The sequence below is a fragment of the Rhineura floridana genome, chromosome 20, assembly GCF_030035675.1.
Source record: "Rhineura floridana isolate rRhiFlo1 chromosome 20, rRhiFlo1.hap2, whole genome shotgun sequence".
NCBI classification, from domain to species: domain Eukaryota; kingdom Metazoa; phylum Chordata; class Lepidosauria; order Squamata; family Rhineuridae; genus Rhineura; species Rhineura floridana.
The window spans coordinates 20,682,272-20,699,258 of NC_084499.1; the positions used below are offsets into that span (position 1 = coordinate 20,682,272).

Here is a 16,987-nt window from a genome sequence, read left to right on the forward strand (position 1 = left end):
TTTGCCCAGTTTATTTCATAAAGATAAAAAGCAGGTAATTGGCCCCCAACTGCATGATACATTTAAAGAAGTATTCTACTGCTTTAAACCATTGTGTCTTTCCCCCTAAGAATCCTGGAAACTGTAGTTTGTTCAGGGTGCTGAGAGTTGATAGGCAACCCATTCCCCTCACCCGTTCCTAGTGTTCCCCGGAAAGAGGGATTGATTGTTAAAACCACTCTGGGAAATGTAGCACCGAGAGGGAAACATGGGGGGTCTCCTAACAACTCTTAACCAAACTACAGTTCCCAGGATTCTTTGGGGGTAGGGAAGCCATAACTGTTTAAAGTGGTATCACTGTGCTTTAAGTGCATAGTGCAGATGGGGCAGTTTCAAACAAATAAATGATGTTTTTTAAAAAAGGAAATCCTCTAGCTCCTGTTTGACAGAAGGCCAACTGGGATTAAGAGTCTTGCTTGTGCTTGGAACTCTAGAACGAGCCCCTTGCGGAGACGGCCCTCAGACTGAAGCCTCACAGTGCCAAAGGCACCCAGGCTGTCGACAGACCGGATTCTCACGCAGACTATTTCACCGGTGGCAAAATGTTGAGCGGGGTCATTCCCACGGCTGCTTATACTGGAGCCCAGCTGGGGAGCGAAATCTCGGGCTCTCACCTGCTCCTGTAGCTCAGCCAGCCGTGTGGCGCGTTCCTCCTCAGAGTCTGAACTGTCGGAATCCGACGAACTCTCCTCGCTGCTGTGGCTGCTCTCGGTGCTTTTGCTCACAACTGGCGCCGCCGGAGGAGGCTGGGCGGGAGGCTCCGCCGGCTCATCCGGCATCTTGGCAAACCTCATCTCAAAGACGTCCTGCGGGGAGAGAGCACGGTTGGGAGGGGGCAGTGGGAGGCACCCCCTTGGAACCGAGAGGCCGCGAGCCTCCTCTGAAACGGCGCCCTCACCCCCACCCCCAAAAAACAAAACTTTTTGGGAGACACAGCACGGATATAAAACTATGAGACACCCATTGCCCAGGCACTAAAAATAAAACAGAATTACATAGGTCGTTTCTAAAACAGTGCAAGGGCGCTGGCTGCAGATAGAGCATAACTGTATGATGTGCTCCAGTTGCATTATCCTGGCAGATTTACCTTGGAAAGGGTGGGAGGGGAAGGGGAACATTCCTTAATCACAGAACTTCAGGCACACGCTACTAGACCAGGGATAGGTCACCTGAGGGCCAGGGACAAATGTGGCCCTCTCGGCATCTCTGTCTGGCCCTCGGAACTCTGCCCTCCCCAGCCAACCCCAGGCCCACCCTGCTTGGCACTTTCCTTAAGTGCTTTTGCCTGGCTGAAATACGCCCTTGAATTATGCCCGTTGCTTGCCTGAATGGAGGACAGAGAGGGGTGTGTGAGGAAGACAACGTTTGCATTCCTTGCCCGGCCCATTTTTGCCTTTGCTCCACCCCACCCCCGACCACAGGTACGTGGCCCCAGAAAGCTGCCCAGGTGGTAATGCGGCCCTCAGTCTGAAAAGGGTCTCGCAAAGCCAGCCTCCAGAAAAAAAATGTTGCTTCCAGAAATATCAGAGGAACCAAGGAACTTTGTGCAACACAGCCAGAGAGAGAAAGGCCCAAGGACATCCGTTGCTCCTGTTCTTGAACCGTTGGAGCACAGTCGATGTGGGACCCCCGCCATCTCTCATGGAGGGGGGGAGAGTATCATCAGGACAGCGATTTCATTGCAACTGTGCAGGAGTGCAGAAAAAGGGTAGCAGGTGGTCGTTAAAGCTTTGAATTCAGCTTCCTGGAGGATCTCAGCTGTCATTTCATAGTAAAAAACAGCCAGCAAGTTTCTGGCCCTTATGGTTTTTTTAAGGCTTGCAAATATTTGGGCTGCAGTGACATCCGAGGGATGATTGAAGATTTCCAAACACCACGGTGGGGTTTTCACTTCCTGTATAGCTCCTGACCCCTCAATATGGCAAAATAAATTATGCAAAACATTAATTCAAATTATGCAAATATGCTCATTTTCCATAATTTATTCTTTTTTTCTTGCTGCAGAATTTAGACAGCCTGTGTGCAGAATTTTAAGTTGTTTTTCTTAAAAAAAAAGTAGGATCCACACAGCTCTGTGTATAAGTGAACTTAAAGCCAAGCATGCAGTTCTTCAGACTGTCTCAAATCTTGTCTTGAAAGCGCCAAAGGCTTCCAGATCCATCCACACAACCTAATAAACTAAATACATACTTAAAGGCTCCTGTGAGCATTTTCCTTCTACGGCTGTTATTTCTCCTGCATCTTTGAATAGTCCTGATCCAGAGACACATCAGCCCTCAGAGGAAGTGGCCTGCCACACCTCTTTGTGAGCCCTGCTCTGGCCATGACATCTTTCCAATCAGAACAGAGTTTAATGCACCAGGCCAATAAAAATACAAATGCCCATTTGAATTGGCAGCAAACTTCAGTTATGCCCTAAATGGGTCACTTAACGAGTTCTCCGTCTGTTGTAGAAACTCCAATGTGTTGTGCTAGATTCTGTACAATTTTAATCATATTCTGTTTCTTTTATTTCTGGTATACTGTAATTTATGACAATTTGAATTCTATGGAATTCTAAGCTACAAAAAAAGCAACAAAGATACAATTAAAAATCAATTAGAGCATTTAATGTGGAAGATGTGCTGTCTCCCGTTTTCAACAACATGCCGCGGACCACTGGTGGTCCATGGACTATAGTTTGGGAAACCCCTGGCCTAAGTTAAAGTCTTTCTGCGCTCAAGGGCAAGGCACAGCTTGAAATTTTCATTTGGTGGGAGGAAATGATATCCTCAGCAATCAGAAACCCCAGTGTGTATTTAATTAAGGTGAAAATAAAATGTTTTCATCATTTAAAGCATGTACCTATTAAACTGGTTCTGAGCAGAGACTCTTGCAGAGACCCAGCAGGTTACTATTCTGATGAGACTGAAAGGCTCTGAAACAGCTGTGGGAACTCTGCAGTCCATGGCTCTTAGGAGACCTACCAGGCCTCCACTTTTGGCCTGCAAGGCTGTTTTGGACAGGTCGCACCCACCTGCAGATCAAGATGTTGATGAGCCAAAAGGGGATTTGCAACAGGGCCCATCAGCTGACCGGAAGCACTTCTTAAGCCCATACACAGTACTTTGCAAGCACCACCGATCAGTTGATTGCCAGCGCTTGCAAACTGCGTGGGCAAAAAAGGCTCATCTGACATCACTGCGATGACAAGTGATTGACAGGTGGGCGTCTCCACTGACCAAGCATAATTTGGCCCGCTGGGAGTGGGGGACATAAAGACTGAGTCTGCCAACCACATATAGTTCCCAAACTCTGATCTAAAGCACCCCAGATACAGACATGCCGAAATGACCCCACCCTCAGAGGAGGCTGCCTGTTGCATCTCTGCCCAAGTCACTCCTCTGGGGTTGCCTCCGTCCAATCAGGGAGAGAAACACAGCCTTCAGAGGAAGGGGAGAGGAGGCTTAAATTACAGAATTAATTTAATTCTCATGAAGGTTTGGGTTGTTGAGGTTGCATTTTGCTAGGAACTACACTTTACCTGAAGCTTTCTAGCCATAGCCACAACTTCATGGTCCGGAGGGTTGTACTTATAACAATTAGAGAACATTAACCGAATGTCCGCCGCAAAGCTCTGGGCGTCTTGATATTCCCGACTGTCCATTTTTTTCTGCAAACACAGGAAGCCGAAAGAGGAGGAGGGGGGGAAGGGGCAGAGGGGTGCACAGGGTTGGATCGAAGTAGGGAAGGGGGGTAGGAAAACGCCATAAGCAGCATGCATTCATAGATGAAACGGGAGATGCAAGGAAGCTTTTTTGAAAACAAAACAAAACAAGAGTTTAATCCAGCTTGGAACAAAATCAAGATCACGGGTGGACCATTGTGGTTGCTGCAACAAATGGGATCATTACTCCAAGCACTTTTGACATTTACAAAACGCTAGAGGAATAAACATTATAAAACAGAGTGATGTGGGGGTTTGAGGTTTGGGGCCGTGCAGCTTGGAAAACCACCGGCCAGCCTCGGGCAAGCCACTGTTGTATGAAAACTAAGTCCCCTTTTTGCTGGGACAGGCCAAAGCTGCCAGCATCAGCCCAGCAGGCATCTCCGGAAGCTCACAAGCAAAGAGAACTCCCCTCCTCAATTTGCTCCAGCCTCCAGCGTATCCAATAATCTGAGATAAGACTGCTTGACTGGATAAAGGCTTCCTTTTAGCCGTATCACCAAGAACGGTTGGCAGGCCTCTCTGCCTGCGCGGCCGTCCCTTTGCAAGTCATCACAACTTGAGGGATTCTGCCAGTTAAGGATGAGCTGGCTGAAAAAGGAATTCTACTGTCTGTAGAATTTTGAGCATTTGTTGTTGTTGCTGTTTTCAAAAAACCACCTCCTGTTTTCAAAAAATCAGAGCTGGGAGCCAGGAGTTTGGGAAGAGGGAGCGGGGCTGTCATCACACACCGAGGACCCTCTCTCTCCTTACAATTATATGTAATTTTTCTGCCTTTTTGCATTTAAATACTTGTATTTGTATGACTGGTCATTGACCGTAAACAATGAAGTAAAGGCCACAGCCAGGACTGTGCTGGTGTGCGGCCAAACTACAGTTCTGCAGAAGCACAGAGCAGCCATAGAATCCAGTGAAGAATCCCAGCCTCCATTTGAAACAAAAGTTCCTAGCCCTCATGGCTGCAAAAGGCTCAGATTCCCGCCAAATTCAACAGTGGGACCTGCACTATGGTTTAGGCCAGGCTTTGCCAACCTGGTACTTTCCAGATGCTTTGGACTCTTAAGTCCCATCAGGCCCAGCTAGAAACTGGGCACACTGAGCCAGCAAGTCGAGGCCACAGTACGTTAAAGGAAAAAAGAGAAATGAGAAAAGTGGCTTGAGGAATAAGAAGGGGCCAACTTCAAGGTGTTACTATTGGTATATAAAGCCCTTAACAGCTTGAGACCAGTTTACCTGCAGGACTGCTGTGCCCATATGTGCCCACTCAACCGCTTCGATCTGCGAACTGGCCCTATTACAGATGCAGCATAATACTCATTCCACATGTATAAGAAATCAATTTTTTCCCATGGCAGCGCCTGCAACTTTGGAACTCCCTGCCTCTTGACATCAGGCAGGCGCCTTCGCTGTACTCTTTTCGGCGCCTGCTGAAAACATTTTTGTTCAGGCAACGCCAATGTTGACGTGTTTTAATATCTTCTTAGCTTACTGTTGCTTTTAATTCTCTTTCGAACCTTGTTTCCTACTGATAATTTTAACCTTTCCTGCAAACCCCTTCACAGTTTTTGTTACAATCAAGGGGCATATTAGACTCTGCTAAATAAAACAAAAGACGTACTTTCACAGTACTGAGGTCCATCGGGTGCTTGATGATGTCATGATAGTCGTGCAGTTCCAGGGCCTCGGCATCCACCGGCTTGTAGAATGGCCAGGCGTAGGCTGCGTGCTTCTTCGACAGCATCTCCTTGAGGATGCTGTCGCAGTACTTGAGGTGTTCCGAGAGCTTGCCTTTCTTCCCTGCGTGCTGAGGGACCTCCCCATCCTCCAGGTCCTTCTTTGGCGGCTTGATGGGTCGGCCCCCACTCTCCCGGCGGGCCACTACTTTGGCCTGTTTCGAGTCCAACAGCGGGGTGGGCGACTCGCTCCGGCTGGCGGTGATGGCCGACGTGGTCGGGGTGGTTGTGTCTGCTTTCCGCTTCACCCCCTTTTTCTAAAATTTTTAAAAGAAAACAGTAATTCTTTTTGCAAAAAAAAATTGCTCATTTTGTAAAAGACAAGGCTACAAATCATAAACAACAATCCACAGAATTATGACGGCAGTAGCCAGAATGTTATCTGGATTGCGGCGTCGGTGCTTTATTGACTCCACTGGCTCCCAATTTGTTTTCAGCCCAATTTAAAGTGCTGGTTTTGATCTTTAAAGCCCTAAACGGACCCTTCCCCTGAATTTAGCCTGAATCTGTTGGCTTTCAAAAATGGAAATGGACTGCCTTCAAGTCGATTCCGACTCATGGCGACCCTACGATTAGGGTTTTCATGGTAAGCGGTATTCAGTGGCGGTTTACCATTGCCATTGAGAGCCAGTGACTGGCCCAAGGTCACCCAGGGAGCTTCATGGCTGTGTGGGGATTTGAACCCTGGTCTCCCAGCTCGTAGTCCAACACTCTAACCACTAGGCCACACTGGCTCTCCTGTTGGCTTTACCATTATGGTATATTATTGGACTACTCTGTTCTGAATAAAGGGCTGAATTAAACAGGAGTGCAGAAAGCTGCTTTCTACCGAAATCAGACCCTTGGCCCATTGAGCTCAGCACCGTTCATTAATTAAATATGAATAACATGTCGGATCCCAAGACTTCAGAAGGTCCAGAGATGCAAAGTATTAACACCTCCACATTCCTTGACATTTCGTTTTGATCTGTTTTCAAGTCTTTTGTTTTTAAGATGTGCTTTTAGTGTTTTTGTTTGCCCCCCTGGGCTCCTTCTGGGAAGAAGGGTGGGGTATGAATTTGATACATAAACAAATCGTACCTGTTCCTCGCTTACCTTGACAATCGGTGGCATAGGGGGTACCACAGGCATGATGGGGGTGGCAGGAGGAGGGGGAGGAGGCAAGGGCGCCGTGGCAGGGGGTGCGGCGATGGGGGCGATGTTTGCGGTAATGGTTGGCACGGGCGTGGCAGCGATGACTGGCGTCTGCGATACGGAGGAAGGGGCATTCTGGAAGGGGGTGGGGGGAGACACAGACGATAAGGCTGGTGGGTGCTGGGCCCCTGCTTTTAAAAAAAAGGAAAGAGAGAGGAGGGGGGAAAGGGTTAGCTTCAAAAAGACCCACATAGCAGCCACCCCACACACACGCACACTTGGAGGCAATCAGGACTCACTCCACCAGACACCTCCTACCCCTGAACTGATTCTATGCCAGCTGATCATTGCAAGGACAACAATTTAAACACTTGCACCAGAGTTTGGTTTTCGTTGTTCCCTCCCTGTCAGGGCTGGCACCAGGCTGCTGCGGGGCCCCACTTCCCTCCCCCATGCACACCCTTTAATACACCTGGTCGTGCCATCTCACACATCAGCATATCAGCACCATATGCCTGCCATCAGCCAAGATGATGGCGGGGGCATCAACACACTCTCGTCGCCACCTTGGGTGATGTCGACGCAAGAGGTGGCGCACCTGGGCGTATTTAAGTGCCTACTGGCTGCATGTTCAGGGGTGGTGATGCGTGGGAGAGTGGAGTTCCAGCTCCACAATCTGCACTTCTATCCAATGCTGGCGGGCAGCACAGACAGGGAACGCCACCCTCCCCACCCCAACAGCAGGGGCCTTCAGCCAGTGACAGATCTGGCCATCTGCTGGCATCAGACTGCTTTCTGTTCCTTTACTCTAGCGTCTCATGTTTTTTTTAGACTGCTAGCCTGCAAGCAGGCTGAAGCACCTTGGAGAGTCCCTTGAAAGTTCGGCCTAAAACCCAGAGTGGATTCCACGGCCCCACTGACATTAGAGCCACCAGCCGCCCTGATATCTCCTTCCCCTCCACTAGTTAACCACAGCAGAACTGAGCATGCAAATCAACGAAAAACATTTGCTTTCAACTGACTGAGACCATTGGTCCAACTAGATCGGTACTGTCCACTCTGACCAGCAGCAGTTCTCCGGGGTTTCGGACTGGGAGACCTTCCTAGCCCTACCTGGAGATGCTGAGGATGGACCCTGAGACCTTCTACATGCAAAGCAGGTGTCCCAGCACTGAGCGATGGCCTTTCCTCTTAAACATGAAGATCCCAGTCCTCATGGTTCTGAATTAAATGTTGATTTAAGGAAGCTGCCTAATGCCATGTCAGAGTATTGGGCCATCTAGCTCAGGATTGTCTGCACTGACTGGCAGCGGCTCTCCAGGGGACTTTCCCAGACCTACTGGAGGTGCCATAGGGGATTGAACTGGGGACCTTCTGCATGCCAAGCAGATGCTCTGCCACAGAGCTACGGCCCTGTCCCCGGACTTAACTTGGGGAACGCCTTAAAAATCTGCATCATTCCCAGACTGCACTTTTGACAGACTCCACGCCGACCTGTGCTGTGCCCGCTCGCAGCCGTCTTCCGCGCTTTGCCTTTGGGGACCGGAGGCAACAGCTCAACTTCTTCCTGGGGCATCTGAGCAACTTTTTGAAGGAAAATCTTCTCCAAGGCTTGGGCCATGAGGACGATGTCATCAGTGGGCTGGAAACAGGGTGGTGGAAGAAGGCAGGGAAGTAAGGAAGGAAGAGAGACACACACGCACAAAGGGGCCGGAACGTCCCATATTTTCACACTCCTTGCACACTCGTCGGCAGGGAGATCCTCTGCCCTCAAGACATTTTTCTGTTCAAACAGGAAATTCAAAAGAAACCCATGCCTACGCGCACTGATTACCGTAGGACCCTGATTTCAAAGCGGCTCAGGTTGCTGAGCTTTCCGAAGGACCACAGGCCAGAGCCATCTCCCATCCCGACCCTCGTTTAAGGGGGCTCAGAATGTCCCCCGCTGCCTGAAGAGGCCTCCACTCCGCTCATGCTCTGTCTTCTGGGGAGCAAACCTGATCCAGCCCTGAGCCAGTCTGTTAAAATGCAGCCCACAAATGCCTCCTTGCAAAATCTCAAGGTTTGTTAAGAACTGTCCAAAAGCAAGCTGAGAAGGGAGTCTACTTTTAAAAAAAAAATGGAAAAAAATCCTGCCTTTCTGCACCAGGTGCACGAGGCAAGTTAGCAACATTAAAATGGTGTGCATGTTAAAATACACACATACTTCAAAAACATACACCAGCAAGTAAAAGCCAAGACCATTTGCCAGAAGTGGTAAATGTCTCTCGAATGTATCTAACTAAGCCCTACTCAGAGTAGACCCACTGAAATCAATAGGCCTAGGTAGGAGCAGCATTGGATACACATACACCCATATTAATAAGCTATAAATGAGTATCACTGATAGATATGAGCAAATCAGCTAGTCACTTCTGCGGGCCTTTTTGCAAGGCTAATAAACTACTGGCGATCCACTGGCATAAGGTTTCTGCCCCACAGCGTCCCTTCATTCCACCCTAGTGCTGAAATCTGTCCTTTCCTCCTCTGCAAGAAGAAGCTTCTGTTTTTCCACCCCGTTCTAAGGGAACTTGAGTATTTCTTCAGAATCTTCATGGGTCCGGGGTTTTGAACTTACTTTTATCATTGAGAGGGTTCTGTTTTTTCTTTCTAGTAAACATTTCACCAGTGCCGCACAGCCTCCCTGGCTGCCTGCACTTCCTGACCTGGGAATAGCCCCCTTGGAGACCTTATGACGTATTCTTCCTGGGGATTTAACTAAAGCACAGGCACCTGGGAAGGCTGCATAGTGCAGATCACTGGCAAGATTATTTATAAGATGAACCAAAGGATGCTCCAGCACTCCGCAGCCTCCCCAGCTGCCCACACTTCCTGATCTGAAAAAGCTCCATTTAAGGAGTTAGCTCCTGATGACTTCCCCTTGGGATTTAAGTGAAGTGCGGGAAGCTGGGAAATGCAGCCTGCTCATGAGACTATTCGTAGAATAAAAGAAAAGAGACTCACAAACACCCCTCAGTCACCCCATAAATAAAGATGCTTGCTTGCAGGCACATGGGTTCAAGATGTGCAAGCAACCCTTCTGCACATAAGATTTCCTGTAGAAGTTGCAACATGCATTTCATCTGCGTGTCCAGATCCTTTACCTTATTGTAAATGTAGCAATTTGTAAACATGGTGTTGAAATCCTGCATACATTCACTGGCACTCCAGTAATAGTTGTGCTCCAGCCGTTTCTTGATTGTCCCCATGTCCATCGGGTTTTTAATTATTTTGTGATAATCCTGTTGGGGAGGGGAAGAAAAGGTATGCACCAGCTTATTCTTTATATGAGGCAAGGAACTCTTCAGCCCAAGGGCCTCATGGGGAACCTTTCGGGGGCCGCATGTCAGAGGGAGGCATGGCCTGAGGCAACAATGCAGGCAGAGTGTATGGGAAATTGACCTGGAAGATTGGCGATGAGGTAGAATGACCTGTGAAAATTGTTCCTTCACGTCTGACTTTTTGACTCTGCGAATTTAGCAGCCACGCCCTTTAGAAGCTTTTGAGGTTTAATGGGCTATTTTCTCAAGGAGACTGGAAGCTTGTTAGCTTAATTAGCTGTTTTCTTAAAAGTAGCCACCTGTTCAGGACAACATCCCTGACGTTTGGGAGAAGTCCTTATCTGTTATAGGGTGGATAGCTGATGCTCTTGGCTCATCGGCAAAAATATTCATAAACACTGATAAGGGTTGGGAACATGATCTTCAAGCCAGGTGCAACTAATTAAGTTGGTTCAAACTATGTGCAACCAATTAAGCTGGTATACACTTCAGAAAGGATGCTTAACAAACAGTAAGACCAAGAACTTGATCATCACAACAGATGGGATTGATGAAGCTGTTGATGAGAATTAGAATGCAGCCTTTGCGGCTTTTAATTATGTAAGTCCCCAAGATCTTCGACGCAGACCTGGGCCGGTGAGGTGCTGTGTACCGACCATCAGCTGGACTCTCTCCATTGCTGGTCATTTGGAGTTCCCAACAACTGAATGGAGAAAGTAAGCTCAGTAGATTTTCCTGTCTGTATCGTTTTGCCTGCTACGGAATAAAATCTTTGACTTCCACCTGCTTGCATGTTTATTGCCTCTGAATCCAGAAAAAACCTTGCCAGTTGGCCACAGGCAAGGGGCCCCCAGAAGGTTGCTCACATGGGAATGCGGACTTCAAAGTAAAAAATGTTCCCCACAACCCAGTTTAGGTATTCAGATGCAGCCTTTGGCTCCAGTTAGGAAAAACAAACCATGGTTCAGCATAACGCAGAGGTGGGGAACCCATGGCTCTCCAAATGTTATCTGTCCCCAACTCCCATCAGCCCTGGCAAGTATGATCAATGGCCCAGAGGGTGATGGGGAATGTAGTTGAGCAACAGGTCACAGGTATCTCACACCTGGCGTAATGCCTCAACAGGACCTTTGAATAAGGAATGAGGAATTTTTAAAAAAGAGAGGGAGAACCCTACATTACTCACGGGTAAATTCAGTTTAATGGCATCGACTGGCTGGTAGAAGGGCCAAGCGAATTGGTGCTTCCACAGAGTCTTCACCACAACATTCTGCATGTACTGGAGCTGGTTGGTCTTCCGCCCAGGTTTGGTGGGGTTGGTGACCTCCGGGGGAGGGGGGTTGACGGGGCCCTGGGGAGCCTGGATGGCCGAGGGGACGGCGGACATCTTGCTCCAGCCACCTCAACGTCTCACGCGCGTTCAAGGCAGCAGCAGGAGGTGCTTGGAAAGCGACCGTCACCTTTTTATGACCCCTGAGGGGGCAGGGCATCCCATTGCCAGGGACCAGCCATGCAGCCTGGAGCAGAAGAGCAAAACGTTAAGTTCGTTTCTGGAATGTGGGTGGGGAAAGACGGCCGCCTTTTCATCACAAAGAGCCAAATCTTGTTAGGCGACCCAGTTTTACGACACAGAGGCAGAGAGGAGGAAGAGTGAACACCCTTGCCGGATCAGGCCAAGGGGGGCCCATGTAGGCCAGCCTCCTGTTCTCACAGTGGCCAAGCAGATGCCCCAACGGGAAGCCCACAAGCAGGACCTGAGCGCAACAGAAACTCTCCTCTCCTGCAATTTCCAACAACAGGAACTAAGAGACATACTGCCTTTGACAGTGGAGATAGAATATAGCTATTATTATTATTTTATTATTATTATTATTTGATTTATATCCCACCCTTCCTCCCAGCAGGAGCCCGGTTGTCAGGTTCAGTAGCCTTATCCTCCATAAAACTGTCTAATCCCCATCCAGGTTGGTGGCCACTACTGACTGTATCCCAGTCTGAGCCCTTCGTGCATGTAAGAGCACTTTGAGGGTCAATCACGTCTGCTGGGTGATCACAGCTAGCGGTTGGCTACTGAGCCTGCACAGCCAGGGCCAGCCTACAACATTTTGCTCTCCGAGACACAGGACATAATGGCCCCTCAATGTCCAAAAGCTGACCACGCTAGCAGCTGAATCTTACTTCTGTATCCTCCCCTGCACCCAAGACTTATTTAGGGGGCGCAGGACAGGCTGCAAGAACACACCCACAGATCTGTCAACTTGCCATGCCCTTAGTATCTGCCTCAACCTGTCTCATGGTAGGGCCAGAGTTGCTGATAGCAGTTAAGAGCACAGGTGTGTATTTCAAGAGAGGGCAGGAAATCTAACAGTGAAAGATTGCTTTGCTCAGAGACAGGAACACAAGACACCTTATAATTTATGATGCTTTGGTGGGAACACAGCTGGTATAGCACATTGGGGAGGAGAGCCTGGCTGGGAGTCCAGAGTCTGTGAGTTCAAATCCCCACTCATGCCTCCTGGGTGTCAAGGGCTAGCTAAAGATCACCCCACAGGGAGTGACTCAGGGGTTACGTGCCCTGCCACCTGTGCAGCTGTGGGCAAGCTGCATAGTCCCAAGGAGCCCAGTTGCCCCCCAGCTGGCCGTTGCGGACAGGGAAGGGGCTGGCTTGTGCAGCTGTGGCAAGCTGAGCAGGCCGTAGCCAGCTGGGGAGGACTCGCCTCAGAGGGAGGCAATGGCAACCCCCCTCTGAATACCGCTCACCATGAAATCCCTATTCATAGGGTCACCATAAGTTGGGATCGACTTGAAGGCAGTCCATTTCCATTTTGGTGGGAACATGAGCTTCCCTGTGGCCCTTGCACAATCCAACATGAACCTTCCATATTTACTATACCACACTGGCATTTTAAATATGGTTGCCGCCCAGTCTAGAGGAGGGAGGCAACATATTGTTTTTCTTACAACCCCATCATAGACACCACCTGCACTATGGGTGGCAGCCAATGATGGCCCTACTCAGAGTAGACCCACTGGAGTTAATAGGCATGACCACTGAGGGTCATCAATTTCAATGATTATGCCAGGGCAAACAAAGATACCACATTTGATTAGTGCCTGGGCAAACAGCAAATATAACCCATTCATCTTCCAACAAGCATCTGAAAAACTACGGACATCATTGAATTTATAAAAAGGAAAGCAAACACCTGCAGCGGACATCTTTTAGCGTGCAGAAAATGCCCACGACAGGCTAGAGTGGACCAATCTACAGGTACACTTCAAACATTTTTCTGTTTGGAAAGCGTTTCCAGAAATAATTGGCCTATTATGTTCAAATCCAATTCAATTCATTAACATGGGGTATGTCAGAACTGTTCAGCAAGTTAAAGAGAGGAACTTGCCAGCAATGTCCCACGCCGGCACAGTTGTCCTTGGCTTCAGTAGAAACCTTAGGAGCAGCACAGGGATGCATCCAACATGAGTCATGCTCAGAGCAGACCCACTGGAAGTAATGGACTGAATCAACTTAGGCCCGCTAGTTTCAATGGGACTACTCTGAGTAAAACTTTAATAGCTTTACTGAAAGATAATATCACCCCTTATATACCCAGTTGATCACTGTGCTCTTCAGGTGAGGGCCTCCTGCAGATACCATCTTACCAGGAGGTCCATTCTGTACAACATAGGAAGTGGACCTTTAGTGTGGCGGCACCTAATCTTTGGAATTCCCTCCCCTTATTTATTTATTTATATCCCACCCTTCCTCCCAGCAGGAGCTTTAAATATTAGATAGGCACCATCTCTGTTGTCTTTTCAGTGCCTACTGAAGACCTTCCTCTTTCAACAAGCCTTTTAAGTAGAGACCTTATCCCAGTCTGTATCTGTGCTGGATTTTTTAACAAAAAAATTAAGATGTTTTTAGTGTTCTGTCATTTGTTTGCCACCCTGAGCTCCCTTTGGGAGGAAGAGTGGGATATAAATGTAATATACATTTAATGAATGAATGGATCAGACCAAAGGATGATGACTGTATTTATCCATCACTTTTTTACATGCATCTCAAAGCGATTTACAAACACACCATAAAAGCTGCTGCAATATTTTTTTAAAAAACTATAGCAAAAGTCCCCAGCTAAAGTTTGGTTTAAAGACAATTCAGGCTGAACAATCTACGGCAGAAACCTTTTCATCCCACTGTAGTAAACTTGTTGAAACAAAAATGTCTTCAATAGTCTCCAGAGAGTATAATAGGGGCCTGTCATATCCCAGTTGGAATTCTGTTTCACTGAACAGGGGGAGTCACACTGAGAGCCCTGCTCTGAATTAACTGCAGAGCAAGTTTCTGACTAGGGATTTCAAGGGGACATTCTCCTGCAGAACGCGGTGACCTTATTGGGCATGCAAGGGGCAAGATGGTCTCTCAAACAACCCGGCCCTGAGGCTTACAGGACCTTATATGTTAGAACCAAAACATTGAACTTGGCCTGGTAGCAGATTGGCAATCGGTGCAAATCCTACAAACATGATAGTCTATGCTGGCAGAAGTTTGCCTCCACATCAACTTCAGCATTAGCTTCACAGTGGTCAACCAGATGCCTGTGGGAACCCTGCAAGCAGGATACAGCTGCAACAGCCTCTTCCTGTACCCCAAATCCTTGACTTTGATCAGCAGAACTTCTATCATCTCTGAATTGAGCCTCAAACTTATTAGCGCACTTCCAGTCCATCAATGCACCCAGCCAACACCTCAGGGCTTTTTTATTGAATACATTTCTACCCCGCCTTTCCTCTGCAGAGCTCAAGGAGACATACAAACATGGTTCTTCCCCATCCACGTTTTGTCCTCACAACAACCCTGTGAGGCAGGTTAGGCTGAGAGACAGTGGCTGGCCCAAGGCCACCCAGTGAGCTTTGGGGCTGATTGCACATTCGAACCCAGGTCTCCCAAGGTCCTAGTCCGTCACTCTAACCACTACACCGCGCTGGCTCTTCCTCCGATTCCTTAGAAGAAGCGAAGGAGACAGAGAGAGGGGGGCCGAGCAGCAGGGTGATGAGAGCCGCCCAACTTTCAGGGGGTCAGAAAGAAAGAAAGAAAACACACACTCGAGAGCGAAAGAAAAGCGAAAGTCAGGAAGGCGAAAACAGAGAGGAAAACGAAAAGGACGCGGGGCCGAAACTGACGGGCCGCCGAGCCGCCGCTGCCCTCCGCCGGAGGAAACGCCGCCGGCGCCTCCACACGTCCAACCGACCAAGGAGTCGCCCCCGGGGCGAGCCAGGAGCCCAAAAGCGGCGGCCGCCACCGCGGCGCAGGGCCTGGACGGCGAGGGCCGCCCGCCCGGGGCCCCTTTCCCCTTTGTGCGAGCGTGGCGGGAGAGCGAGCGAGCCCTCCTTTCCCCTCGGCCTTTCCCCCCCCTTCAAAAGATGGCGGGCAGGAAGGGAGCGAGCAAGCCCGAGCCTTCCCCGGCGCTGACGCAGACGGGGCGGGCGAGAGAAAGAGACCGCGGAGGGCAGCGCAAAATGAAGGCGGCGGCAGAGGGAGACAGGCGCCCAGGCCAGCGCGGGTCAGAGCCAGGAGGCAGAGCAGAGCTGCCGCCGCCGCCACTAGCAGGCGGTCGCCCTCCGCGACTCTGCCTTTTGTTACACTGTTGCAAGCCGAGGAAGCCCAAGAGGAAGCGCGCCGCTTCCCGCAGAGCGCCGGGCTGGGAGAGGGGAGCGAGCGGCGAGGAGGGGGCGGTGGGGGTGTCTTGCTGCGCCTCTCCCCGCCGCGGCCCGCTCTCCTCTGGCCCCCGGCCCCGCCTCGCCCCCCAGCCGGGGGCACCCCCTAAGCGCGCCCGCTCGCTCGGATCGCTCGCTTACTCGGGCCGGCCGGGCTGATCCTGCTCGCCTGCTCTTCCTCTGGCTGCCGGGGGTGCTCGGCTGTGCCGAGGGAGGGAAGCCGTCCCCCCCTCCCGACGCCGGCGCTTCGCCCCCTTTCCTCCCTTTCTCTCGATTTTTTTTTTAATCCTCGCCAAAGCAAGTAAGAATTGATGCGCTGCGAGCTGGAGAGAGAAATGGGGGGGCAGAGACAGAGAGCAAGAAGCGCACTGCCCATGCGCCCGGCCGCGCGGCCCGCCGGGAATGGTAGTTTGCAGACCCGGCCCGGAAAAGGAGCTCCGACCCGGCCAAGACTACAAATCCCAGCCTCGAGCGCAGGCTCTTTCTTTCTTTCTCTCTTTCGCCTCCTCCTCCGGCTCTCATCCCCCCCCCCCCAGGTTTGGACCAGGAGGAGGGTCAACCCTGCAAAGCGCGCGCACACGCACAGAGCCCCCCACCCTTATGGATACAGTAGGAACAGAGGAGGGAGTTGGGCTCAGCGAAAGCGCTTCCCCCCCTGTTTTGGGGGGGGCGTGTTCCAGAAGGGCAGACATTTGCAAAACGCCTCGCCCGCCTCATTTGGCTTTTTTGTGCGGTGCGAGGCGGGGGGGGGAGGGGGCATGGTGCCACTCTTCTCCTGCAGAGCCTCTCCTTCCTCCCGAAGACTTACGAGCTGCTGGAAATTATTACTGTGTTATCCTCGCCGTTGAATTGCATGTTGACTCGCCGGAAGTCATGTAAACGTCGGACGCCGCATTGGTGATGATTGATTTGCATTTAGCAAAAGCGTTTCTGAACCGCCTCATCATGAAATATCAGGGCGGTGTACACTGTTCAGACATAAACACCAAAATGGGGTGTGTATTTTGTTGCTGATGGCGTTGTTACTGGTTTGCATTGCAGTCGGTTCCAAAGGAATCTACACTGGTGATTCGTCAGGAATGCTGTAAATGAAGAACACAGCATTGTTTGTACATTTATATTTATAAAAGTCTTCCTCTCATGAAACATCAGAGCAGTGTACACTGTTCAAACACCAAACACCAAAATTGTTGTTGTTATAAATTGCTATTGCTGGTGCTGTTATTATTAATGACATTATTATTTGTGTTTTAATCTTTTCCAAAGGAATCTACATTCACAACTCACCAGAAACACTGCAAATGGAGAACACAGCATTTTTGTTTGTTTATTTTTTAGCA

At 49.7% G+C, this 16,987-nt stretch overlaps 1 protein-coding gene across 7 annotated transcripts in view; it reads right to left on the reverse strand.

The window, feature by feature from the left end:
• BRD3 (bromodomain containing 3) overlaps positions 1 to 16,076 on the reverse strand; it is a 31,058-nt gene extending 14,982 nt beyond the window's left edge. Inside the window, exons 1-8 of one of the 7 annotated variants that reach the window (XM_061604320.1) lie at positions 15,789 to 15,878; positions 11,119 to 11,449; positions 9,756 to 9,893; positions 8,107 to 8,254; positions 6,574 to 6,803; positions 5,364 to 5,735; positions 3,563 to 3,691; positions 654 to 845 (exon numbers count right to left, since the gene is read on the reverse strand). In XM_061604320.1, coding sequence (XP_061460304.1) covers positions 654 to 845; positions 3,563 to 3,691; positions 5,364 to 5,735; positions 6,574 to 6,803; positions 8,107 to 8,254; positions 9,756 to 9,893; positions 11,119 to 11,319 — 1,410 coding nt within the window. In that variant the 5' untranslated portion in view covers positions 11,320 to 11,449; positions 15,789 to 15,878. Of the gene's footprint in view, positions 1 to 653; positions 846 to 3,562; positions 3,692 to 5,363; positions 5,736 to 6,573; positions 6,804 to 8,106; positions 8,255 to 9,755; positions 9,894 to 11,118; positions 11,450 to 15,113; positions 15,713 to 15,788 lie in introns of those variants that run through there. The other 6 variants (XM_061604321.1, XM_061604322.1, XM_061604319.1 and 3 more) reach the window with 6 other exon arrangements.
• Positions 16,077 to 16,987: the final 911 nt, after the last annotated feature.